The sequence below is a fragment of the Gadus chalcogrammus genome, chromosome 23 (assembly GCF_026213295.1).
Source record: "Gadus chalcogrammus isolate NIFS_2021 chromosome 23, NIFS_Gcha_1.0, whole genome shotgun sequence".
Classification (NCBI taxonomy): domain Eukaryota; kingdom Metazoa; phylum Chordata; class Actinopteri; order Gadiformes; family Gadidae; genus Gadus; species Gadus chalcogrammus.
Window position 1 is genome coordinate 11,627,591 of NC_079434.1, and position 26,564 is coordinate 11,654,154.

Sequence of the window (26,564 nt, forward strand, 5' to 3'; positions counted from 1 at the left end):
CAGGGTTAACGTCCTGCAATTAGGAATGCACAATATAATTAAGGATCTCATTCGACAAAAACTAGCCTACTTATTGATATTTAAATTTAACATAAACAGGAATTTCGTAGGCTATGTATAGCGCCTTCCTTTATTTCGCCATACATTTAAATAAACGACACGAAAACGATGCACTGTAATTCAATTAGTGTCCACTAGGTAGAGTCATCCAACTTAGTATTATACTGAGAAAACCCACCAATGCGGCTTTTATATTTGATTAAATCGTCTAATTAAGTGTTCACATGTTAGCAGCACACATTAAGATATTCAATATTTTTTGTTGAGGTTCTATAATTTTGGGAACGATAATGAATTTGTGTTAGGATTGCATGCATGTCAAAACGTTGTAAAATATGTCTCTTTCTAGTTTTTCTGCATACAGCCCTATTTGTGACGACACACTATCTTTTCATTCATACCAGAACAGCAACTCACACAGTTTGTACAGTCTCAATATCAAACAGACAATGTTTGTTATAATCCATGATTCTAATTCATAATTCATTTTTTAATTTCACTTCTATAGAAACAACTATGGGCTACATATCCCTATTTTGCCAAGCAGCATAGCTGAATAGCCTATGATGTGGTTTGTCTTCAAATCCTCTGCAAAATTCCCTGCAGTGTACATTGCACTCTTGATAAAGATGCAGTCAATTGAATGTGCCCTATTGTTTAAAAGGATTCCCTTTCATATCCCAATGTTGACTTGAATTTCAATCAAATACTTTAGTGGACTACAATAAAACCGAATTTTCCATTATAAGGGATTTGTGGGTAAGAATGAATCAAACCAATACCAATTATTTATGGCTTTATGTCTAAAATCAGCCATATCTGTTTGAGAGGAACATGTCACCGGCAAACAAAAATCTTTCAGACTGAATAGGTCAAATTAGAAAACAATTGCTTTATTGTTATCAGCCTTCACTGTCCACAGTGAGGGCATAATCAAAGTGGAAGTACGTCATAATCTGGGAGCCATTTGAACAAGCTCCATAACTTAGTATAACACCTTTTGATCATTTCTTTGCTGATTAATTCCAGATACAACTATCTTTGTTCTTCTTCTTCTCACCACACCGCTTTCCTTCTCGATCCAAACTTTACTAACAAGCATGTAGCTAGTGACCAAAAAAGGTTGAGATAATATCACAGACTGGGGGATTTGTTTCAGAACCATTTGCTTGTGTGTGTGTGTGTGTGTGTGTGTGTGTGTGTGTGTGTGTGTGTGTGTGTGTGTGTGTGTGTGTGTGTGTGTGTGTGTGTGTGTGTGTGTGTGTGTGTGTGTGTGTGTCTCAGAGTGTACAGTCCAACCACAAGGCCACACAAGGCTGTTATCATGGGTCTTAGACACAGTAACACTATGATTTGGTGTCACAACATCATCAGGCCTTGCTGTTCCCTCGCTCATCTTAAAACTACTATTTTCATGTTTTGGGTTGTTCTTAAGGCATACATAATTGTTGTGATGTCACAAAAAAAGTGGACACTTGAAAACATTTATTACAAATATATGAAAGCTTTTCACTAAAAACAAGCACTGTACAGAATCAAAAATACTAAGCACTTGTTTTAAACAATAAAATGAACAATGTAGCATAGTTTTTACAAATCGATAGAAAAGTTAGGTTATTAAGAATATTAATAATAACTAATCTAAATCGGAACAATATGGCTGAACAATACATTCCTAATAGTTTAACTTAAGTCAAATCAAATTAATAAAGTCACAAACACAACTTTACAGTAAGTGCATAAAAAATTGCAGAAGCATTTAGTAATAGCATAACAAACATGAATCATCAATGTTAATAATCTGTGCTTTTTGAAACCATATACATTCAATAACGATGGCACTTTTCATGTAAACAATGTGTGCTACTAGCCAATTTGTTCAACAGATATCTATAGCAAAGGACCAATAGCAAATATTCTCATCAATAATAATTCAAAACGTGAAGTGTGGCGGTGGCTTGAATGCCAGGCTGTTTGGTAATGTGTGGTGCATCTAGCTTAGTGGGGGGGCCTAAAGGCTCTGATTCCGATTATGATATTTGCTTCTGATTGCCTAATGTTCCCTGATCAAATTGAAATCATGCATTGCATTGGCCAAGAACAAACTGCACAATAAAACAGAAATCCCATTGAAGTAATGGCTTTCTTTTTCCCTTGAAGCCTATCTATGAAGGGATCACAGAGGAATGAATGTGGCCAAACTGTGGCTTGATCATGAGAGCAATTGGAAAAAAATATCTGTGAAATCTTTTTTAGGGGGCTGTGGGGATGTCCGCCATCAGACCTTTCTCACTGTAGGCTGTAGGTGTTCTGGAAACATTGCAGCCTGGCCCTCAGCTTCTTGTTCTCTTCCTCCAGCCTGGCAACTGAAGCCTCCAGGCAGCTCATGTAGCTCTTCTTCCTCTGCCTGCAGGCTTTGGCTGCCTCCCTAAGCAACGGGGGACACAAGCGCCTGTTGACACTCACTGGCCATAATAAGCGCCTACCTGAAGAGAAAACAAATCCACCTGCTTCGCTGCTGGACACGAACGACCCATGGGACGTGATTGGGTAATCTGAACTAAACGTAATAAATGTGTTTTTTTGTGTCCATTTCAAAGTGTGCACCTGTAAGAGCGTGTGTGTGTGTGCTTTTGTGTCGGTGTTCAAAACAAAGGTAGATTCCCAAAGACGCAACCCACACTGCCGGTAATCCGTACGCATTCCCCGGTCCCCTCTGAGTCATCCCACGCATCACTCGGCTTTGTGTCGGTAGATGTCTTTGAGGGCCCTTAGCTCCTCGATCAGAGTCTTGTTTTGGTTCTCAAGCACGGCCACACGGTTCTCGAGGCATTTCACATACTCTTTCTTCTTACGGCGACATTCCCGAGCAGCTTCCCTGGGAGCAACGACAACAACAGCAACATCAGTCTGGATGTGAAACGACCAAACAGCAAGAAGCCTCCGCTCGAGCGCACCGATTTCTTTACAGCAGAGCTCAAAGATAAAAGCAAAGTGGTGCTTTGGCTCCCGGCCTTGGCGTAGGAGCCTTCGACGAAGCAGATGATTATGAAGCCTGACTTCAGGGAGGATGACGGCGCTGACGGGACATAGTAAAACCTCTAGCACGCGTGGCATCATTCACGGTGTCTACAATTAAATGGAAGGTTATTTCCAAGCAGAAACAGGAACAAGTCCAACTAGGATCGATCAAAGTAGAAACATCTCACGCGACTGAGATGTTTCTACTACGCATTGTTAGCATTGTGATTCATATGGATTAGTGTCAAAGTGAAATAGTAAGCTGCTATGGTTCATCCATGGAAACTATCAAATGTGAGTTTGAGTTGCACAGAAAAAGATACCGAAAAAGCAGGAATACAATAGCCAAACCCAGCACAACTCTTTACGACTGCACAATTACAGCATGACACAACCTCCCAGGCAATAACAGATGTTTGACGGGGAAGCTTCTAACGGAGAACAATCACACGGTTGAAAATAAAAATGATTTTGCCAGAGTTGCAAGTTGCACGTCATCTATCTCGCTTTTGTCGTTAAAGTGCTGTTAGTTACACAGTGAGCAGAGCCAAGCAATAAAAGACAGGTGAGTGATCGGGAATGGAAGAGTGAAGTGGAAAGTAGCATTCCATGGGTGGAGGGGTAGGGGGGAGGGGGAGGGGTAGGGTGGAGCTACATGGTGGTGGTCTTGCTCAGTGGTCCTTCTCACCTGTTCTTCATGAGGCGGAGCTCCCTCTTTTGGGTGATCACCTCAGGGGGTTTCTGGGGTCCGTGGAGGTGGGCCATCCCCACCCCCTGGGGCAGGCTGGAGGCCGGGGTGTGCAGCTGGTAGGCTGACATGTCCCCTGTGGCAGCTGGGGGAACACAGTCAAGCAGACGAGCAGTCAGAGCTTAAGAGAAACCCTGCCATAGTTGTTTCTCTCAACCTGTCCATACATATAGGCCAAACATTGTTTTTTAATGCTTTCCCTTGCGAACACTGTATTTTACTTTGTTATAATATATTATTATAAATAATACATATATAAATTCAGGGTCGGCTTGATTCTGTTTGTTGTGTTTATCTTACAGTTAAGACTAGTCAGGACCGAAGGACGGATAGTTCACAGACGAACCATTTTCACTTTCAACTTTATTTTTCCTGTATTTTCTAATCATCTATTAACCTCAGATAAATATAAAATAAAGAGAGAGAGAGAGAGAGAGAGAGAGAGAGAGAGAGAGAGAGAGAGAGAGAGAGAGAGAGAGAGAGAGAGAGAGAGAGAGAGAGAGAGAGAGAGAGAGACAGAAGTTGTTAAGCAAATCGTATAACGCATAAAGACCACATAACACACACACACACACACAGAACCACACACACACACACACACACAAACACACACACGTACACAGATACACAGATATCGGGTGCTGCTGTTATCTACGTCTCCTTCTTATCAACGCACTTTCGCCGTGATAACGGAAACTAGTCGCTCTGCCTGTGGCGTAACAAGAGGATGATTAATCCTGCAACACACTGTCGTCACAAGAGGAACTGCCTATAATCACAGAATGACCGGCCACTGACGTCAATGTGCATCACAGCCACTAGATAGCATTTACATTCTCACTGCTGGGGGTCTGGTTCCAGGAAAAGGCAGTGACGTCAGCCACTGCTGCTATGTGCTTTGAGTGGGCGAGAGTGGGTGGAAGAGAGACAGTCAGAGAAGGAGAGAGGCGAGGGAGACGGAGGGAGCACAGAAGGGAGAGAGCAGGAGGGAGGAAGGAAGAGAGAGAGAGGGATAGCACAGAAGGGAGGGAGCAGGAGGGAGGGAGGCAGAGGGAGAGCCCAGAAGGGAGAGAGCAGGAGGGAGGAAAGCAGAGAGAGAGGGAGAGCCCAGAAGGGAGAGAGCAGGAGGGAAGGAGAAAGACAGCACACAGAGAGTGGGGAGAAGGAGGGAGGGAGGGGGAAGAGCAAGAGGTAGCGAGTCAGAGAGAGAGAGGGAGTGAGAGAGAGAAACTGCAAGTGAAGAGAGATAGAAACTGCAAGTGAAGAGAGAGAGAGTGAGGTGGAAATGTTTTCAAGCATGTCCAGCTTGTTGCACACAGCAACAAGCGATAGAATTCATCAAGTAGCAGTGTAATTTTGAACTGCGATTTCCGACCAGCCAGATCTAAAAACCCATGTTACCCAGAGATATAACGTTATTAATAGACCTCCCTACATAGCTGTGGTTCTAAGAAACATCCTCAGCAAAATATAGATAGAAACTAAATATTAACTTAAATACTAAAAAGCTAAACTCAAATTCACAAAATCAAGGTTTGTTCCTCTGCATTCTGGGTTGAGCATCAAAGCTACATTTGTCAAAGACCTCCTGTCAACAATCATGGTATGCAAAGTTCTAACTTCTCAATGACAAATCCAACCAAGTCAGCCATATAGTCCTTCAGAATTCGCTAACAGCAAGAAGAAAGAAAACATACCTGTTTCTGTGTCGTCCCCTGTCACAGCCATATTCTACTCCTTTTAGTGTTCAGAGCACAGCCTAACTCTCCCCTTCAGGGTCTCTCTATGACTGAATGTTACCACACTCAGCAACTAGGCTCTGTGCGCAATTTACAATTAGAGGCATTGACATCACCATGACATCACTGGCCTCCTGATGTCAACAGCACGGTTTCCTCAGTGCAGCCCCCCCCCCCTCCCTCCCTCTCCCATCGCAGTAAGACAGGAGCTCTGCTGTTTTATTGTCTTTCTTCTGGGGAAAGGATTCTTCCATTCTTTTTTTCTTCCCTCGCTAGAGTTTAGTACATAGCAAACGCCTGTTGCTGTGTTGAATATCGCTGGCCTTCTTAAGCACATTCAGAAGAGAAGGCTTCCACTGAGGGAAGTTTTGAGGAAATTGCGTCACAGAAAATAATTTAATTCGTGTTTTCATAGTAAATGAACTAGTAAAAATGTCGGTAAAATGTTTTTCAAATCGTATAATCTCAAAACTTTGTGTTTTGTTTCACTCTTCATACAGTCAGGTGAAAAAAAGTAATATCTGTTCCCAGATAGTTAAATCTCTTTTTTGCCTTAAGCCAGTTTTTTGGACACAAGGGAAAAGATTCAAAAGATGAACGCAATCCAGTTATTCAAAAATGTGCCAGAAAGCGATACAGAAAGATAGTGGCTATCATTGTCAATTAATTTATTCCGACAACAAGGATAAGTAGATACCAAAGAGATTGTAGGGTACATATACCAGGGTTCATATCGAGTCCTACAGCTCCCCCTATTGGATCATTAGCAGGCGAGCAACATGAGCTCGTTTGAGAACATCATGACATCATCCACAGCTTTTTTTAGATCTCTAAGGCATCTTCTCCTTTTACCATTTATGGACAAGTGAAGCTAAAAGTGACTCCTCTAAACAAATTAGTTATTGCTACCCTGTAGAATGGACAATTTGATATCATGGAAACCACATTTGCACTTAAAAAAGTATAGTCAAATTGTCCAAAACGACATCCATATCAAAGAATAGGTGTGAACTTTAAAATGCAAGTTAGCGGTTCTTGTTTTACCTGGATATATTGTACTGTTTGTCTGCAGATAGAATTGCTGATAACCATCTCCAGTCTTCCCGCTGTGAAGAATAACAGGCCTATTGGGTGGAGGCTTTAGTCCTGCAGGGCTGGGTTTGCTCAGAGGGGGATAACTGGTCATGTTCACGGCCAATGGATGGCCCTTGATGGAAGCTCCTGAAGTCGATGCTAAGTGAAAGATTAAAGAAGATACATTGTGCATTTATTATTATTATTGGTGTGCTTTAGAGTCTAATTATTGTGCTGGGAAATGTGCAATGGCTTACATCTACGGGATGATACAGAAAACCTTCTTAGCCAATTAATAAATATGATCAGTAATAACATTGTTTTAAGTATGTTTCCTTGGTCTATGATACTTACTGTATTGAGTATGTTTAGTAGGCAGCACTACTGGGGCATCGTTTGGCTTTCCAGGGTGAGCGGCCACTTCTGTTTTTACTTTCAACAATTCAGGAAAAAGTGTTTGGGGTGGAGGTGGTAGAGTTGACGATGGTGTACACTGGGTTTGATTCCTCCTGAGCAGATAAAGTATTTTTATATGCCAACGTTACATTCCCAGAAATTAATGTTGATGATGAGTAATATTATTAAATTGTAGCATACTGCACAGTTGGCCTTTATACTGTACTGCAACTATACTATACTGCCATTACCTGTAGGGTCGCTTTGGAAGATGCTCTCTCTTTTAGGAAAGATATATCAGGTTCAGTTATTCAAGGTATATTGTAACAGAATATAAATGCCACATCTTAACTAACGTTAGTGGTATTCATGTATACCTGTAGGCATTCATGGGAAGTGCGGATCTGCTTCACTTCAGCCTTCTCCATGTCCTGAAGAACAACTTTCGTCTCTTGGCGAATAACAGCCTACTGTCGTTATTCACCTGACGTTAACTAGGGTTCACTGGGTAGTAGTACTAGATTGGCAAAATTATACGTTTTTAACTTCTAACCTCTGCTTACAAAATAGATCATGAAAACTGTAGTTGCGGCTCCCTCTCCTGGCCATGTATATTTCAGTCTAATGCCAAATACCGTGTCATTTATTAATCTGTCAATAATTAGTTTGCTACCGTAAAGTTTGAAAAGCAGTTCGTTAGAGTGAGTTTAAGCTTTGACCTAACGTAAAACTTTACCTACTATGTATTTGAAGCATAACAGCAAATATTCGAAGCACATCAGCAACAACAACAAATGCGTTAGCAACTGCTGTTGGGTTGTAGTCACTTACGTCAAATGGTGACGCGTTGTGAGCAAGATAACCGTAATCAAATGTGACGAATTAAAGTATGAAACTGAACCGTGAATAATTTAAGACGAGGGTTCGAAGGGAAGTGCAACGGTTTTATTGGAGGGGCACGCACGTGAAGGGTTGTATTAGTCCAAAAATGATCGAGCCTGTCAACGAATTCTGATTGCAGTTCCGCACCATATGTATACTAACGTTACTGTGATTTATGACGAAGTGTTACCAACAAGCTGTTGAAGTACAGTAAAAATGAACTCTCGGATAAAATGGATAAAAAGGGTGCATACCCTTTTGATTTTAGAATATGTTTTCTAAATTGTATGTATACAACATTATGTTGATAACCGGTACGCGAAATAACAAGTAATGTCCTAAGAGGATGCCGTAGGTGAGACGATACCATTGAAAGAGAGGGTTGTGGTCAAATGTCTGCTGTTTTAAAAGATGAATAGGTCTAGATTGGATTATTTTTGTTTATAACAACGAATTATTTAGATTTATTTTTCGTAATTTTGTTTATATGTATGAAACAAAATCCTATATTTAATACAAGTATACAGGCAACGATTGCCAAAACACCCCTCCAGCTGATCTGATGGTTAATTCCTAGAGGTAGCGTAATGGAAGACCTGTAAGTGGGAGATATCAATTCTGTGACAGCGGTGAAACTTGAGTTTTGTAACAAGTAATAAGTGTTTTGAGGTATGTGACATTCAACACTCAACATTTGACCTCGTTAACTTTGATTTGTTGACAATGATACCACGGGTTACTGTGTTGTCAGAGCATTATAGTTAAAATGCCAAAGAAGAAGCCCATTTGCTAATGTTAGCTAGGCGAGTTCTTGCTAGCAACTAGCCACTGGCTGCAAAACTGCAAGGGAAACTCTATGGCGTTTAGCAAGAAGTAGTAGCGTGTTAGCTTAATGCTAGATAGCCTTGTTAGCGATCCTTCCTATTTTTGGAATGGTATTTCGCTAGCTTGTAACTCAACATTTTCATAACTGGCTGTTATAGCTTTTTAAATAGATCGTTCATTGACATACTTGTACATTTCACTATTTAAGATTGATGTCTGGTTACCATAATGCCATACATGAATGCAATGCGGTATTGCAATGTTTTCAAACGTCAAGTCAACTGGGTTTAATACCAAGATGGAACAGCGGGCCTAGTTCACATTCATATATAACATCATTGTGTGTGTGTGTGTGTGTGTGTGTGTGTGTGTGTGTGTGTGTGTGTGTGTGTGTGTGTGTGTGTGTGTGTGTTAAAAAATCGTTCTCGTTTTATGTTTTGTTATAGGTTTATTGATGTGTTATGGTTACGAAATTGACTATGTATGTAGGTATTGTACTATGTTGGTGATAATGGATGAACTTGACCACACGGTGTCTTTGGCTTCCCAGTTAATTTGACCACTACATATGTGATAGTGTCTGTGCGTTCGAAACCTACTTCATACTTTGATATTTTGAATGTTTTCATGTGAACCCAGCCATAGACATTTTCTCACCACAACATGGGCCTATATAAAGGACAAATGATGTTATTCAAATGGCTTGCCATCATGGCTACATTAGAGTTGCACAGTTACATTGAATCATAAACACAAATGAACTGATAGGAAGTGACTTTCTCTTTCAATGTCCTGTTTTTCTGCCTGCTGATTCAGTTTATTCTTTTCCTGGCAGGCCTACAAGGAGAAACCATACAATGTCCTTGAAGCCGAGGGTGGTGGATTTTGATGAGACATGGAACAAACTACTGACGACAATCAAGGCAGTCGTGATGCTTGATTATGTGGAGAGGGCCACATGGAATGACAGGTTCTCGTATCCTTTGCAAAGCCCTAGATTTAAAAACACAAGGCTGAAAGCTATTTAGATGTTGTTGCAGCCGCATTATGACTTGCTAAATTGGGTTATATAGTTCAAAATGTGGAGTGGTTGTCATTATCAAAAGGTCACTGGGGCATTTGATTCCCTACCGAATCTGTTGGGATGTTTCTTAGGCTATTCTTTTTCTTTTTTTTTACTTACCCCCTTGGAATAAAAACATCAATACTGAACTAGTGAATGATTTACACTGTCTACATCATCGATACCTCTGAACTTGAAGGCAGACTTTTGCATCGACAACATGCATATTTGATAAATGTATTCTTTAAGAGGTACCGGGTCCAAAATTACTTTCAGAATTGTCTATCCAGAAAAGTAATTTTACATGCCAAACACAATTTTTATATTGCCAAGCATTTATATAATATCTAACACAGAATTTTCAAAACAGATTGTCAAGTGTATCCGCCATTGGCTGGTGGTAGATTTTCATTTGGCACCCTGTTTGGGTATATTGTGCCTATGTACATTTTACAGTCTAACATTTCCATATTCAAAGCTATTCTATTGTGTCAATAACTCTAACACACACAGTTGAGTTTTTTTTGTCACCGTTTATTCTTAACACCCACACCAGTGATATATATGCCCTCTGTGTGGCATATCCAGAGCCACTTGGGGAAAGATTGTACACAGAGACCAAGGTGTTTCTTGAGAACCATGTCAGACAACTCTACAAGGTAAAGCATTGAGCCTGCTAACCAGTCATGTACACACAGCAATGCTCTACATGCATCAATCGATTTCCTGTTGCTAATACAATCATATTACGTGATAGTTACAACACTGTAATAAGTCAACAAACAGTGGGTTCCTCTTTAAACCTTCCTGATAATCAATTTCATGATCAATATAGTTGCTCTGCAAATCAATCCAGCATTGGTAAACCGAATGGCACTTCCTAATTGTATTGATGATTTTTTTCTCCCTTAAAAAAAACCCCTACTTTGCATCATATTTGAAATGGCATCTCGTTCAAATGACAAAGTATCACTGTGTGTGTCTGTGTGTTACAGAAAGTCCTGGATTCGGAGGAGAAGGTTTTGATCATGTACCACAGATACTGGGAGGAGTACAGCAAGGGGGCTGACTACATGGACTGCTTGTACAGGTGATATTACTGATCCCTACATTCAGATGTTGCTTCTTTTCAAAGTCACCAAAAAATGGAGCATGGATATCTTTCCTAAATCTGTGGATGACCACAAAAACCTAGCCACCTCCAATTAAAAGAGCACAATGTTATATTCGATCAGTAATGCTATATGTTGATATCACAAGCCAGGATTGCACAAACTGCTATATTTCTGATTCATTATTAGTATCTTTACATCAATACCGCCTATGAGTGATGTCTGATCTATAATCCGCCTTGGACATGTCTGCACACATGCCTTTGTGATTGACAAAAAATTCTGACGAGACCACTAACTCGTATCTCCTTGCCATCAACGCCATGCTGCCTTAGCCGCTCGACACCGTAGCAGTGTGTCTGTGGGGTGGGGGGGGCGCGCAACAACGATGACTAGAAGTAGAAGATACAGGCTAGGAAGATTTTAACCGTGTCCAGATGAGACATACTGCACAGCACACAGGGAGCTCATTGACTGCAGCCTAAAACGGTGAGAAGGCTTTTCATCGATGTCTTTCAGTGCATTGTTTGACAAGAGGGCGTACTCGTAGCGCAATGACCTTCTGGTGTGAAATGCTGGACCAAATGCCGAAGTGGTGCCCAAAGGCTTTGGGCTTTGTCACTCTGATGTCATCGAAGCGCTATTACAACAGCTGGGTTAATCTCCGCCCTTCCAAAACACCACCCCTCTATTCTTTTCTTGTTCAGGTATCTCAACACTCAGTTCATCAAGAAGAACAAACTGACGGAGGCAGACTTGCAGTATGGCTACGGAGGAGCAGACATGAATGAGCCCCTCATGGAGATTGGAGAGGTACGGACTCTCGATATACATGAACATTTGCTGATTACTGGAGCCAATCAAGTGACCCAAACTATCTTGCGCAAGACAAATTGGGGCAAAGATGCCATCGTTAGGTTCAGTCACTTAGTCCATTAATGCTTCCATTAAAGCCCACTCTCTATAAAGATAGGCTACACTTAACCATAGACTTATAGCCCAATTCATTGATCTCAGTTATAGTCTGCAATGCTTCATTTGGTCAATATTTCTTAACAGTAGGCGAATTACAAGATACCCTGGCCTAAACAATATCCCAACTAAAACATACGTCGACTGGATGGATCTTACTTTTTAAACAGTCCCCAATGGATCAGAGGTCGCGTTAACCGACAAATGTCCGTCATTGACGGATATTTTTTAACTATGACGGAAAAATCTGAAGGCAGTCCGTCATTTTGACGGATTTTACAATGACCATTACCAATAATAAACATAAGAATAAAAATCACAATTGAAGTAACAGGCAAGTTGTGACAGTTTTCTTACTCTACATAAGCTTCATTGCCGACACCAACTTTCAAACTGAGCCGAAGTTACGGCCGTGCTCAACGCGCCTCTCGCTATCCTACAGCTGACAGCGCGTTGAAGACCCACGGACTAGAGGCATTGGAGCGCGTCTGTGCCCACTACGGGTCACCGCGGGGTGCAGCTGCACCACTGGTTGAGAATGACCGCATGCAGAGGGATTTTCTCCTGATGAAGAGAGTGCTGGCAGGGTCGGGAAATCCCTCGTTCAGGGGCTCCTGTCGGCTGCTCATCACTTCGCTAGGGGAAATGTTTCCCGATTTTAGAGCGCTGGCTGAAGTGGCGCTGGTTATCCCAGTGTCAAGTGTTGCAGCTGAGCGCGGATTCAGCCTTCAAAATAACATAAAAACCGCCACGAGAAGTCGTCTGTCGGAGGCAAAGACGCAGCATCTAATGACAATCGCCTCGGCAGCAGTATCCATCGATACGTTTGATTTCAAGCAAGCAAGCACACTTTTCAAATCCATGCGGGCAAGAAGGAAAGTTTGAGCTGCCTACAGAAGATTACCAAGAATTATACGTGGACTGTTCATTTTCACTATAATTGTCTTTGTTCAGCAAAAAATAGCCCATTACAGCCCATACATCGTTCTATGTTAAGGCACAACAGCCGCAATGTTTTAAAAGCGGAAAAATCGAGTTCTCACCGTCAGAAAGAAATGCATAAATAAATGATTAATTATTATTGAAACACGCTTGTTCTGCGATTTTTTTTTTTTTATGAAAATAAGTCCATAAAAACAAGTGAGGCTATTGAATATAAGCATTATAGCTTAGGCCTAGGCCTATATTACCATTTAAAAGTTAAAATAAAATGACAGATAAAAATGGACAATGACGGATTTTTTACGACCCTGTCCGTCAAAATGACGGACAATGAAAAAGTCTAGCGCAACCTCTGCAATGGATACAACAATAACATCTCTGTTTAGATGTGTATCCCACTAGCTCTAATACATTTAGGTAATTCAGGTGAACTATGAAGCCAGTTTTGCTCCGTTGTGGGTGTGACGCACATAGCCTGAATGAATCACAGATGAAATACGGGTAAATAAGTGCAGACCTAGTGGAGCTTTTTTGCCCATAATTAAAAAAGCGCCTACAAAGTCGTACATGAGCACTCGCAGAGATTTGATCTGTGTGTTTGAATAAAATTGTGGTTGATTTCTTGCATCCCTGGTGACGATACCTCTCTTTGCTTGTTTTCACAGCTGGCGCTGGACATGTGGCGGAAACTGATGATCGAGCCACTGCAGGCGGTCCTTATCCGGATGCTTTTAAATGAAATCAAAAAGTCAGTTCCTTCAGTACCATGCTTTTACTGACAACTTTTATTTCCCCCCAAGAACCATTGTATGTCATGATGAATTAGAGTGATTAGTTATCAATTATCGGAGAGAGTTCAAAGACATACTCCGTCATGCTTCTGTTCTGCTGCCCATGATGAGTTGGCCGGCGCACTGGTGCATAAATTAGAGCTTTTGCTTGAAACGTGGCCAGGCATTTTTAATTCTAAGTGAACCAATCAATGACCTGCTCCAATGCGGCCTGTGTCCCTGTCTTGTAGTCTACAACTCCAAGTGGCCCAGTCCTATGGTAGGACCCAGCCTTATATTTGTCTTAATGTTGTTGCAGTGACCGATGTGGTGAGGACCCCAACCAGAAGGTGATCCACGGGGTTATCAACTCCTTTGTTCATGTTGAACAATACAAGAAGAAGTTTCCACTTAAGGTGAGCTGTCCCCCCCCGCCATTGGCTGCTGTTACAAGTTACATGGACATGTGTTTATTCAGCCATAATTTACATTGATCTGACACTTTGAAATTTGAGACCTTGTTGTTAATTCTTTTTTGTTGGAATGAAACAGACTTTTTCTCTTTTTTTTTTTTTAACTGGGTGAATCAAACTAAGGGAGAAACTGAAGATGAGGTCTAGCTAGAGAACATTGTAGCGAGGAGAAAAGCACAGGCTTTAATGTCTTCTGGACGTCTGCTCTCAGATGTCCCTTCCTTTGTTCACTGCCATCCTAATGGAGCGTAGCTTCCTGATGCACTACATCCTGTACTGCTGAGATTTTCGGCCACTTACACTCTACTAAATGACCACGTGAGGAGAAACTGTTGATGGCTAGTAGCGCAGGTGTATAGTGTCGTAGGTTTTGATGCTTTACATTTATGATGGGATGAATGTTTCACCATCAAATCTTTGGATTTACTGTTTATGAAATGTATTTAACGTACTTTTGGTATTTGTGCTATACATTTTTACAAGTCAATGCTGTATGATACACAATTATATTTACTGCAGTGCTGTTTCTGTACGACAGTGTGCGTGTTTATGACTCAAATTCTGGCTTTGTTTGTACATTGTGCCTCCACTTTCCTTTCAAGCCGTGTGGGATTAACCTCCTTCTCGCATTCTCCAGTTTTATCAGGAGATCTTTGAGGGGCCGTTCCTGACGAAAACGGGCGAGTATTACAAACAGGAGGCATCCAATCTACTGCAGGAGTCCAACTGCTCACAGTATATGGAAAAGGTGTGTGTGTGTGTGTTTCTGTGTGTGCGCTATGATTGTGCGTGTGCTATGATTGTGTTTGTGTATCCACGCTCTTATCAGGCAGGGGATTACACAGCCAGGGATTGCTTATGTCGCTCCTGTCAATCGGCCAACATTATAGGTTAATCTTGTGTATTAGCCATACCGCTAAACTGCTAAGAGCGAGATCAGAACCTCTGCTAAACCCACCCACACCCTCCACCCCTGTGTGTGCTGCAGATCTGTTCCAACAATCAGATTACGATGATGAATTGATGTACAACAGCAGCATCAGATAAGAGCCAGCAGGCCCCAGTGCAGGGCTCTGCCCTTACGCTCCACTCAGGCCCGGTTGAGGAACAGTGCTTTATTCCACACTGTTTTGATTAGAATCAGAATTCATTTCATCAACACCCACAACCTTAATATATGGTTACATGTCTAGTAGATGCTCATGCATTTAATATTACAAAAAAAGTACATTGTCTTTCTTTTTTTAATGATATTCTCCTCAAAATACTAGCACAGGTTTCATTCACATTCAAATGCAAAATACACAACGGACTAAGAATAGGCATTCTTTTAATTATTCATTGAATTAGGTATGTGTGATTACTAAAATATAGGCTTCAGTACAGTGGAAACAAAAGCCTAATGAATATACATAAGGCTGATTCAATTAAACCACAATGAAACGTGTCTACACACAATATTCGGCTCCTGCATTCATTTACTGACTATGAATAGCCCGCACCTACATGGTTGGTTCTATGAGCTTGAAATAAGCCACTTTAAAGTGCAGTAATCTGACCAAAGTATTTAAATCTGGCATGTTCCAACTGCGGAATATGGCTGCAAATCTTTGGCTAAAAATACACCAAGCCTTTAGTGATTTCCTGTCACCCATCTAAGTGAGATGAAAAATTTAAAAAAATATGCTCAATACAGGCATCTCATTTTCTGCTGCCCTACCATATCCCAGTTCATCCTGAATAGCTTGGGTGTTACCCACCAAACCACGTTAACCAGTGCGGCATGGTAGTTTTGGAATGTGGACTGTTACACCCCTAATATTCTCACACACGTCATTTCTTTGGTAATACTTTGGTTACAGTTCAATCACTTGGGCTTTGGTGTTGCCCAGCCAAATTAAACTGACTATGGTGATTTGACTAAGCAGACTCTTGTTAAGAATTGGAGAATAGTTAATTCTAGTATAGAGTTCATTTTGCTTCTAGAACAAGTTTGACTGCTGCAACTGTCAACACAATCTGTGTATTTTCCCCAAAATAACCCCATTCCCATGAACCTCACTGACCTCCACTTCCCTGTCCTCCTTTGACTCCCCACACCACTCCCCTGCTCGCCCCCCTCTGTCCCTCACTCCCCTCACGGCGCCCTGCAGGTCTTGGGACGGTTGAAAGACGAGGAGGTGCGGTGTCGGAAGTACCTCCACCCCAGCTCCTATGCCAAAGTCCTCCACGAGTGCCAGCAGAGGATGGTGGCCGACCACCTGCAGTTCCTGCACGGCGAGTGTCAGAACATCATCCGGCAGGAGAGGAGAGAAGGTACGCGCCGCGGCCACGGACCCCCGCTGCGGCTAATTTGGGGGTTGTTTATTCCAGATCCGGTGCCGCTTACATTTTCGCCTACCGACTTATGACATGCTCAAGGCTGTGATGCATCGCTTGTAGTGAAACCGTCAGCCTGGGTCTCCACCAGTGGTTTGCTGATGGAGGTTTTATTGTAGTTACCATTGACTTGATAAACAAAGCGAGAGCTTGGTTACAGTTTTTTTTTCAGGTCAGTATTGGGTATGTAAAGGAGAAGTGAACCCCAGCAATAATTTTTTATTGTTGTTGATATGCTTATATGATCTTCAACATATGTGCGTGTGTCTTCTTTTCTTCTCCTGACCCTCCAGACATGGCCAACAAGTACACCCTGTTGCGGGCCGTCGCCAACGGTTTACCTCACATGATCCAGGAACTACAGGTCCACATCCACAACGAGGGCCTCCGGGCAACCAGTAACCTCTCTCAGGAAAATGTAATGCGGTGTGTGTGTGTGTGTGTGTGTGTGTGTGTGTGTGTGTGTGTGTGTGTGTGTGTGTGTGTGTGTGTGTGTGTGTGTGTGTGTGTGTGTGTGTGTGTGTGTGTGTGTGTGTGTGTGTGTGTGTGTGTGTGTGTGTGTGTCGTCTTGAGAGCGCATGCATGTGAAACATTTTTCTGTATTTGCACAGTAAAATGCCTCCTGCTGTCTGTTGGAGTGACTTATCTGCCCTATTTTAGTGCAAAGTCAATGTGTCTAATGACCAGTCTGTATTCTCCATTGTCTGACCCTTGCCTCTGCTTCAACAGATGCCCACCCAGTTTGTGGAGTCCGTTCTGGAGGTTCACAGTAAATTTGTCCAGCTCATTAACACAGTTCTGAATGGAGACCAGCATTTCATGAGCGCTCTCGATAAGGTACTTATCATATACAGGAGGGACTGCTAGCTAGTCGCGATTGGATGACTCTTATTCCTCATCCATCTATCTGTTCTGTATAGTTAGATTTGCTGGTCATAATTCTGAACCTGAACTCTTGTCACTTTATGTACATTTCTTTTTTTTTTTCGTTTTTGTTCAGAATTTATTTATATGTTTTAGACCAACTCCACCCAGACCACATTCAACAACATTTATTTTTTATCTCTAAACAATTATAGTAGTTAATAAGAATATATTTTAACAAAAGTATTACCTGAAGCTGTAACATGATGCATGTTTAATATAGTTATAAAATCCTTTGAGTGATAATATTTGTTTGTTTGAATTGAAGAGTATATTGTAAAAACCTCTGTCCTTTGCTCAGGCTCTGACGTCCGTAGTCAACTACAGAGAGCCCAAGTCCATCTGCAAAGCTCCTGAACTGGTGAGTGGGAAACACACACACACACACACACACACACACACACACACACACACACACACACACACACACACACACACACACACACACACACACACACACACACACACACACACACACACACACACACACACACACACACACACACACACACACAGTGACCCCCGTTCCATCTCCATTCCCCATGCAGCTGGCCAAATACTGTGACAATCTGCTGAAGAAATCTGCAAAGGGTATGACTGAGAACGAGGTGGAAGACAAGCTGACCAGCTTCATCACGGTCTTCAAGTACATAGATGACAAGGATGTCTTTCAGAAGGTGACACCCGACTAGACACTAACCCTCTCTGCCAATCTCGTTATTTGAAAATAAACTATGCTTACTGCGATGATGGTATACAAAAGGGTGAACTCCTGACAGAATAGGAGCCAATACCAAACAAGTCTTGAGTGTGTCTCTCAACATTGCCAAATGCCATGTAGTAATACTATGCTACTTTGTTATAATTAGATTGATTAAAGGTTGCCCTGTTCCCTGGATCACTGCCAGCTACACATTTCAGGTGTTCTGTCATTTTCTAAAAGCAATCATACATTATTTCCAGTTTTACGCCAGAATGCTAGCGAAACGGTTAATTCACGGCCTGTCGTTGTCGATGGATTCGGAAGAGGCCATGATCAACAAACTAAAGGTAAGCATGCCTCAAAATTACAAAAAAAAACTAATACTATATATCATTGTTATAACACGAGGTCTCAAATCATGTCATTTGTCCTCTGTCCTTTGTACCTTGATGACCCCATCGATCCGGGAGCTTGACTGAGCACGAAAGCGCCACGAGACGTACAGAGTGTAGCCTTGCGCTGCATAGCTCTTTGGCCTGCTCTACCATTCGCGTCTTCGGCACCGCAGTGCGGTGCCGGAGCTTGTCGGGGGGGCAACACGTTGGTTCACTGCGATTATCAAATGTTTTAGCTATTGATGTCTTTGGGATCATGCTAATGTTATAACACAAGTCAATTATTATTTCCACTATAGCTGGCCCGAATACATAGTTTCAAGCTTTGGATAATTGTGAGGATTTCCGATAGAATATCCAAATGTTCGGAGATAATAAAAGCATCTTTCCCCGCCTGAATCTGAGCCGGCGTAGACCCGTACTGCAGAATCACGTTTATATCATATTATAGTTTTTTTCCTTTTCATGTCCAATCTGATTTTACTGGAACTGGAGCCAGCAGCCAACAACAGAGCCGACGGTTATACCCGGTGACTAAGTACGAAGTACTTACTACGAAAAACCCACGCACAAATGCGTGTTCATTCAAAGTTTCTTGTGTGGAGGACCGCGTTGACGTGCATCAAAATTTACCTCCGGCCTAATTTAGCATTTCGCTGTGCATAGTGCGTCAGTCCGCTGCGCGTCAGACTGGCTCTGTGTAGCAGCTCTCTAATTAGAGTGGGAGTGTATCCTTACAGCTCGAAGCTATACGAGGTGATGCTTTTGTGCTTAGTGTAGCAGCGGGTTAAGTAAAACTCTTAACGTTACAGCAAGCATGTGGCTACGAGTTCACCAGCAAACTGCACCGAATGTACACGGACATGAGCGTCAGCGCCGACCTCAACAACAAGTTCAACAACTTCATCAAGACCCAGGAGACGGTGGTGGACCTCGGCATCAGCTTCCAGATCTACGTATTACAGGTGAGGAGGGACAGCACACACACATTGGGCCTGCGGTGTTTTTCAGCCAATATTAAATGAGATGGATGGATACTAGAGTGGTGAATTGTACAGGGATTATTTCATTGTTTTTCATGACGTTTGTTTGTGTTTTACAGGCGGGTGCCTGGCCCCTAACACATATCCCCTCCTCCACCTTCGCCATCCCCCAAGAGCTAGAGAAGAGTGTACAGATGGTGAGTTGTCACTTACTAGAGAAAAACCCAGTCAGGCATGGTGACCGCGGCAGGGAGCTGAGGCCCTGCTGGGAGTCTATGAAAAAGGGCTCTGTTGCACATCTCATGTCTGCCTCTGTCTTCCTTTACAGTTTGAGTTGTTCTATAATCAGCACTTCAGCGGGAGGAAGTTGACCTGGCTGCACTATCTTTGCACAGGTAACACTCACACACACTCACGCGCACATGTACGCACACACATGTACACATGTACAGATACACCACTATGTACACACACGTACGTACACACACACATACATGGACACACAACATGTACAGATACACCTACTGTCACGTACACATATACACACGTACGTGCACACATACACCCACACCCAAACGCACACGTACACACACAGATACACACTGGTGATAAAATAGTCATGACCGAAGAATAACATCTTAAGAAGCTTATTTAAAAATTTGGACTAAACACGCAAGGGCATTAATGGTGCAACCAGCGACGTTCACAGCCCATCACAAAATACCCCTTGTCCAACATCCTGCACACACACACGTGGCAATTAAAGGCTCAGGCCGTAATCCTGCCGAAATTAGAGGCCTGGAGTGAAAGGAATACCCGGTCCTGTGTCTCAGTGGTTTAGCCTGCCGACCAGTCTTCTCTCTTTGGCACGCAAGCCGTTAGGTTTAGCACGGCCAAGCGGTGGCAACGTGTCGTGAGTTGGTCCACAACCTCACCGTGGGATTTGAGGCTAACATAGGGTGATGGAGAAAACATAAGTTTTCCAGACACTGACACCCAAACAGGTTCTTGGGTCGCCTTGGTAGCGTCTTTTTTTATGTTTCCATCTGTTCACCGCATATAAAACAAACGGCTGTCGAGGGAGTTTATTTTCACACAGGGATACCGTGCGTCAGCAGTATTGTGTTGATGAACATTTATATACAGTGGAATATATCCAGTGTTCCTTCTTGCTATTGTTCCTGATTACTTTCATTGGTTAGGGTCAATTCAAACGTTTTTAAAGTGAGGTGCCGCAACTGATGCCAACAACACAGAATATGCATATATTTTTATAATTCCCCAAATGAGGGATGACGTCAGATCAGGAAACTAATAACGATATAAATTGCATTGCAAAATGTGTCAAAATACAAGAACACCTTTTGTTACAAAATCGAATCAAAATTTAAATCTGAAAATAAAGTAAAAATGTGAAAATGATTGATCATCTTTCCCTATGTGGCCTACAGGCGAGGTGAAGATGAACTACCTGGCCAAGCCCTACGTGGCCATGGTGACGACCTACCAGATGGCCGTGCTGCTGGCCTTCAACAGCAGCCTGACGGTGGGCTACAAGGAGCTGCAGGACGGCACCAAGATGAACGAGAAGGAGCTCCAGAAGACCATCAAGTCCCTGCTGGATGTCAAAATGCTCACCCACGACTCTGAGAAGGTGTGTGTGTGTGTGTGTGTGTGTGTGTGTGTGTGTGTGTGTGTGTGTGTGTGTGTGTGTGTGTGTGTGTGTGTGTGTGTGTGTGTGTGTGTGTGTGTGTGTGTGTGTGTGTGTGTGTGTGTGTGTGTGTGTGTGTGTGTGTGTGTGTGTCAACTCAACGGGACACCTCCTTTGTTTTTGCATATTAGGTGTTGCATATAGTGATGTTGACTACTGCTGCTATAATTGTATTCTGTTGCCACAACCCTATGTTTTTGAGGCAATACCTGTCACATTGTTTGACATCTAAAGAGGTATTTGGCACGATGTAGGGCAAAGTCAACCAGGCTGCCACTGCATGCACTGTGAGACAATGACAAAAGCCTTCTGGTGATGAATATTAATTCACTTAAACTCTTTCCTGCAGGAGGACATCGAACCCGAGTCCACGTTTTCACTAAATATGAGCTTCACGAGTAAAAGGACAAAATTCAAGATCACGACGTCGATGCAGAAGGACACACCGCAGGTGAGATGAAACGCACTGACGCACAGTTCTTGGTGATGACCCGTGGAGATCGTCTTGGTGTGATGCCTGGTGCTGAGGCTCGAGCCCTTCTATTCCCTGCCCCTCGCAGGAGATGGAGCAGACGCGGAGTGCTGTGGACGAGGACCGCAAGATGTACCTCCAAGCCGCCATTGTGAGAATCATGAAGGCCCGCAAAGTGCTCCGGCACAACGCCCTCATCCAGGAGGTGGGTGGGAGCTACAATTGTGTAGCCTTGTGTGACACGCGCACAATAAAACAGACCGTTGCCCACTAGAGTGGATGCTAAACCTGGGCAAAACGGCAAAAGTGCAATAATGATAATCCATTTTTAGTTCAACCGTTATGGTGTTCTGTGTTTGACATGATGAAAATGTGTTGAACAAAAAATAGACTTGGGAAATCATTTACTGAACCTTATGGTTGGTAATGTGGATCTTGACAACCAATTAGGTAAAATCCTTAATTGTTCATATTATATTGGTGTCCTGATAGTCGAGCCCTACTACAACGGTCCTATAACCAAAATCCAACATGATTTACCACTGTCATTTTAACCAGGAAGAGACGTGTGGGACGTGTGAGAAGTTAGAAAGTTGGGAGTGTTATTCCCAACAACAAAAATTCATGTTGTTGGGAATAACAAGTATGTCCCCAGCATACCAAACAGGGCCCCATCAGAGGGAGTAGACACTGTGTACAGGTGGGGAAACCCAGATGGAATGTGGACATAAATACACATGGTACACTTAATTGTGATTGCTTGAGGGTAGACTTGGCCTTGGCAATCACGCAGAGGTTGGCTACAACAAAGGATTTTTTGCGGAAAGGACCTTAACATAAAAAAAACAAACGCAGAGACTTTCAAGACACACTCACGCTCTCTCAGGGACAGATCATTGTGAGACTCAAGTCGGAGCATGCCTACACTTCAAGAGGTGTTTAGCTGGAAGCTGTTGGCCCCGGTTCACAAACACTAACTCACACACCTCCATATTATGCACCGCTCTGGTATGCCACAACCGTTTTATATAAGTTTAGTCAACGTGCAAACGGTGATCGTGTTTCGTCTCCCTCACCACCATACTTATGTAACTGTCAGTCTTTGTTGCACCTTGTTTTGCTCTTTGGTTGGTTCCACTTGTGTTCCACTTATTGTTATCTACCCTCTCCCGCCTGCTCCACCAGCATATGTGCATGTATATTTGTGATATGCCCATTAGATCTGGTGCCATGGCTGGCCTCACCTGGCATGTTGTGCAACAAGCCTGAGTCAGGCACATTGTCAAGATCATTCCACTTTATAACGGCTTTTGTTGTGCAATGTTTTTCATCTTTTATTCTCAATTTAAAGGTAAGGGCAAATATAAAATAGATCTGAATCGAAAAAACTGCGACCAAAAAAACGGTGAAACTAACTGAACCTTTGACTCCTCTTTTAAACCGATTCACCCCAAGTGGGACCACATACGAAAACTAACACGGGTCGTGTCTCGGCAGGTCATCAACCAGTCCAAAGCCCGGTTCAACCCCAGCATCAGCATGATCAAGAAGTGCATCGAGGTGCTCATCGACAAGCAGTACATCGAGAGGAGTCAGACGTCGGCGGATGAGTACAGCTACGTGGCGTAGACTGAAACAGACAGAAAACGACCCCGCGCAGAACAGAGGCCTGGTCGGGGAAGCACCCCCCCTACCAGACCGTCCATCCACACTGACGGCGGACGCAAGGTTCAAATAATCCTCTAGGAACACAGAAAACACAAAAAGACATTCTCATCATCATCTGCATCATCGCCATCATCCTCATCCAATGGATTTTGACTCTGGCTGTCCACGGAGGGGACCAAAGCAGGACTGGAGCCTCCGTCACTGGCTTGGCCGGTTGTGGGGGAAAGAGCAAGAGAGAGAGAGAGGGTGGGTCTCAGTGATTCACGTTAGGCAGCAAACAGACACAAGCCCAACCGCCTCCATCTATAATTTAGCGCCATGGCCCCTCCACCCACAGTCTGTTTTTATGCTGTTTACAACATCACCAGTGCCACGCAAACCGTGCGTCAGTGACGAAAAAAAGTAATGCCTAACAGCTTCTTGTGCAAAGGAGCTGATTAAACACATTAGATTGACCTAACCAGGATACGAATAACTAAATGAAAGAAAAACCGATCTGGAGAGGAATGGGAAAAGAGTGAGCTGTGTGGTGACTAGACACATAAAACGTCTTTTTTTTCTCCTCCGTTTTGCAGTTGTTGTGTGTTTCCTTTTTTTAATGTACCAGACATAGAAAAAATATTGTAATAAAACTGGTATACTGACTATTGTATCTTCTTTCAAATGTAAAGGAAAAAATGAGGTGACAAACGAGATTATGCTGCTTGTCAAATAAATAAATAAACAACACAGGGTTTTTTATGTAAACATTTGTTTATTTGTTCCATTTTCAAACCTTGAATGCCTCCATTTCTTTATGTGTTGATTGTTATTTAATTTATTAATGTGTTCATACCACCTAAGGTCTGACGGGCCACTGAAATTGTAAATGTATTGGCTTTAAACTCGAAAGATGAGCATTTAGTATAGGGTTAATTAGTTTAAATTAGAGTTTGTGGTCTCTTCCACTGACAACCGCTTGTCGACGCGATGTAAAATCAAACGAGATAGTCTTGGTAGATTCTATAGAAAGTCAAGATAAATATGACCCCGACGTGATTTGAACACGCAACCTTCTGATCTGGAGTCAGACGCGCTACCGTTGCGCCACGAGGCCCTTGCTAAGAGTTCGTCTTTTAATTCAAAATCTTGATGGGTTTACAAAGTAAATAATGTAATCGTGCCATGAATCAGCGAGTCGTATCGCATCGGCAAATTGTATTGTTTAAAGGTTGCATAGGTGATTTGCTTTTTTGGCCATTTTTGCAAAATTACTTGAAATCCTTATCATAACCCGCTTACAGCCACTGAGTTAGAAGTACTGACATGAAAATTAAACTTGTCAATCATCTGTGGAACGTGCAGGGCTCGAAAAACTCCAGCCAATCATATCCATTGCCACCGAGTTTCATTGGACAGTAAGTACGTCAATCAAACGGTCGTACTGCACTCCCCCTCCCCCCCTCCCCCGCGCGCGACCCCTTCGTGCAGTACTCGTGACCCAGAGCTCGTGACCCAGAGCAAGCTCCTGTTTGTTGTTATCCTGCGGTATCTACTGGAACTAGTTAATCCACATTTGGACCTAGCAGTAGAAGACCATTTCCATGGCAGACAAGACGCCACAATCCCCACCACCACCACCACCACCAGCAAAGAGAAGGAAAACTCTTTTTCAGAGAGTAATTGATAATAAAAACGCTGAAAGAGAAAAACTGAAATCAAGAATAATCCTAGGCGCTGCTTTTGAACGTTGGCGGCAACTGAAGGACGAGAAGGGTCTAAACCGATGCTTGTGTGGCGGTTGACCTAGTTTCAAAGTTTATACCGTTTATACTCGGTAATACCGGTGTTGAGACGAGTGTAGGCTATTACTCGGTGTGAAAATGTCCACACCGCGGCAACCCTAGTGAAAACCAGGACTTCCAATACAATTATATGAAACAAACATACATTTTCTAAAAATAGTATTGATTTATGTGACCGTTTAATGTTTATAACATCTGGTGCAACCATAGCCGCGAGAACGTATTCTCAGCAGGGGGTGCTGGAAAAAAAAAAACCGGCCTGCACTAGACTCGCAACTCGTCACATTGATAAAAAAAGATATATAGCAGCGCAGCTCAATTACACCAGTGCATGCGCGCACAGTTGAAAATCGATCGTTGTGTTCACTTCCTTCACACCATGGTTCACATCCAGCTGCTCACAGAACAAGTTTAGCGCACCACCGCTACCCTCACACTTTTTCATATAACCTTTTTTCAGCACTAGGACATATGAGCATTAAATAAATGCTGCGTCTCAACATGCCTTTGACAGCAGCGAGGATGACTCGCTTTGCCACGGGCCGAAACAGTTCGGAGCGACCACAGCCAGAGCGAACACAGCGGGGCAGAGGAGTGTCAGGAAGTCTTTGGTGTACACATCAGTACGGCCTATTTGCACTACTGTTTAGTGGCAATGCAGTGTTTTATTCTATGCCTTTTTATTTTCGTATATTATTTCAATTAATACAATTTATTTATTCATGAAATCAAGATCTGGGCTTCAAATCTTTTTTCCAAATATAGGTCGTATTACAATGGGGTTTGTGTTTATATTCGGACCAATACGGTACAGCGGATGCTCACATGACGTTAAGCATTTCCTGGTGCATAATGTGACGCTTCAGAACCTAAAATCCCGTTTCTCCCCGTTGATACGACAACACATAACCGGCGTTTTCAGAAATCTCCACTTTGGTTTTTAGAAATGATCGTTTTCTGTGATAAGACAGGGCCTCGGACAGGGGGTGTTGCAGCACCCCCAAAACCCCTACTTCCCGCGGTACTGGGTGCAATTTACAGCTGAATGTAGTGCCATGTTGTTAAACGAAAACCTACGCTAGCCTGGCTCGCTCTCGCGCATCTCTGTTCGCGCTCGTGCATGATTGCGCGTCCAGGTACTTGGAATGGGTGGAGTCAGAGTCAGCGTTGAAGGGGAGGGGGTAGGACCATTTGAGTTGTGTATTTTCAAAATCTGCTGGCGTTTCGCAAATCGCGTACCCAACCTTTAATAAGCCAAAATTAAGAATAAAAAATATCTTCATTCATATTTAAGAAAAAAAAAGTATTGACATGCAGGATTTATAGCAAATTTGGATAATATCTCACCATCTAATCATGCTTTTATTACCTGGGGTCATAGCTACCTCGATACCCTAGTCTCGCAAAGTTACATTTCTTTTTTTTTTGCTGCAATAGCGTCAGTAAAAATGTGTCCACCGCGACTTCG

At 42.7% G+C, this 26,564-nt stretch overlaps 2 protein-coding genes and 1 non-coding gene across 8 annotated transcripts; 1 reads left to right on the forward strand and 2 right to left on the reverse strand.

Moving 5' to 3' along the window:
* Nucleotides 1-1,331: 1,331 nt before the first annotated feature.
* Nucleotides 1,332-8,224, reverse strand: LOC130377080 (cAMP-responsive element modulator-like). Of its 6 annotated transcripts, none has more exons than XM_056584034.1 (6): nucleotides 7,416-8,224; nucleotides 7,290-7,318; nucleotides 6,997-7,151; nucleotides 6,613-6,801; nucleotides 3,770-3,914; nucleotides 1,332-2,488 (listed from the first exon to the last, which is right to left on the reverse strand). In XM_056584034.1, exons 1-6 carry the CDS (start codon nucleotides 7,464-7,466, stop codon nucleotides 2,350-2,352), a joined length of 708 nt encoding a protein of 235 aa, XP_056440009.1. In that variant the 5' UTR covers nucleotides 7,467-8,224; the 3' UTR covers nucleotides 1,332-2,349. The 6 variants fall into 6 exon arrangements, with proteins under 6 accessions (XP_056440009.1, XP_056440013.1, XP_056440008.1 ...); XM_056584033.1 differs by having other exon boundaries at nucleotides 2,395-2,938; nucleotides 7,416-8,211; XM_056584036.1 differs by lacking the exon at nucleotides 7,290-7,318 and having other exon boundaries at nucleotides 2,395-2,938; nucleotides 7,870-8,211.
* Nucleotides 8,225-8,455: 231 nt separating this feature from the next.
* Nucleotides 8,456-24,285, forward strand: cul2 (cullin 2). Its single transcript, XM_056584032.1, has 21 exons — nucleotides 8,456-8,589; nucleotides 9,581-9,721; nucleotides 10,365-10,467; nucleotides 10,804-10,898; nucleotides 11,628-11,733; nucleotides 13,500-13,582; nucleotides 13,924-14,020; nucleotides 14,715-14,825; nucleotides 16,231-16,393; nucleotides 16,750-16,874; nucleotides 17,186-17,293; nucleotides 17,682-17,741; nucleotides 17,929-18,057; nucleotides 18,344-18,430; nucleotides 19,291-19,443; nucleotides 19,581-19,658; nucleotides 19,790-19,856; nucleotides 20,913-21,115; nucleotides 21,522-21,623; nucleotides 21,733-21,849; nucleotides 23,142-24,285. The coding sequence occupies exons 2-21, from the start codon at nucleotides 9,603-9,605 to the stop codon at nucleotides 23,271-23,273; spliced, it is 2,238 nt and encodes a 745-aa protein (XP_056440007.1). The 5' UTR covers nucleotides 8,456-8,589; nucleotides 9,581-9,602; the 3' UTR covers nucleotides 23,274-24,285.
* Nucleotides 24,286-24,336: 51 nt separating this feature from the next.
* On the reverse strand, nucleotides 24,337-24,408 carry trnaw-cca (transfer RNA tryptophan (anticodon CCA)). The gene has a single exon. It is a non-coding gene; the product is annotated as a tRNA-Trp (tRNA).
* Between the last annotated feature and the right edge of the window lie 2,156 nt (nucleotides 24,409-26,564).

Coding starts and splice junctions, on each gene's coding strand:
- LOC130377080 (XM_056584033.1), bottom strand. CDS start 7,466: ATGGAGAAGGCTGAAGTGAAGCAGATCCGCACTTCCCATGAATGCCTA. Junction 7,319..7,415: donor CTTCCCATGAATGCCTACAG/GTATACATGAAT, acceptor CTTTCCTAAAAG/AGAGAGCATCTTCCAAAGCG. Junction 6,802..6,996: donor TACTAAACATACTCAATACA/GTAAGTATCATA, acceptor TCTTTCACTTAG/CATCGACTTCAGGAGCTTCC.
- cul2 (XM_056584032.1), top strand. CDS start 9,603: ATGTCCTTGAAGCCGAGGGTGGTGGATTTTGATGAGACATGGAACAAA. Junction 17,294..17,681: donor TCATGAGCGCTCTCGATAAG/GTACTTATCATA, acceptor TCCTTTGCTCAG/GCTCTGACGTCCGTAGTCAA. Junction 19,659..19,789: donor TAGAGAAGAGTGTACAGATG/GTGAGTTGTCAC, acceptor CTTCCTTTACAG/TTTGAGTTGTTCTATAATCA.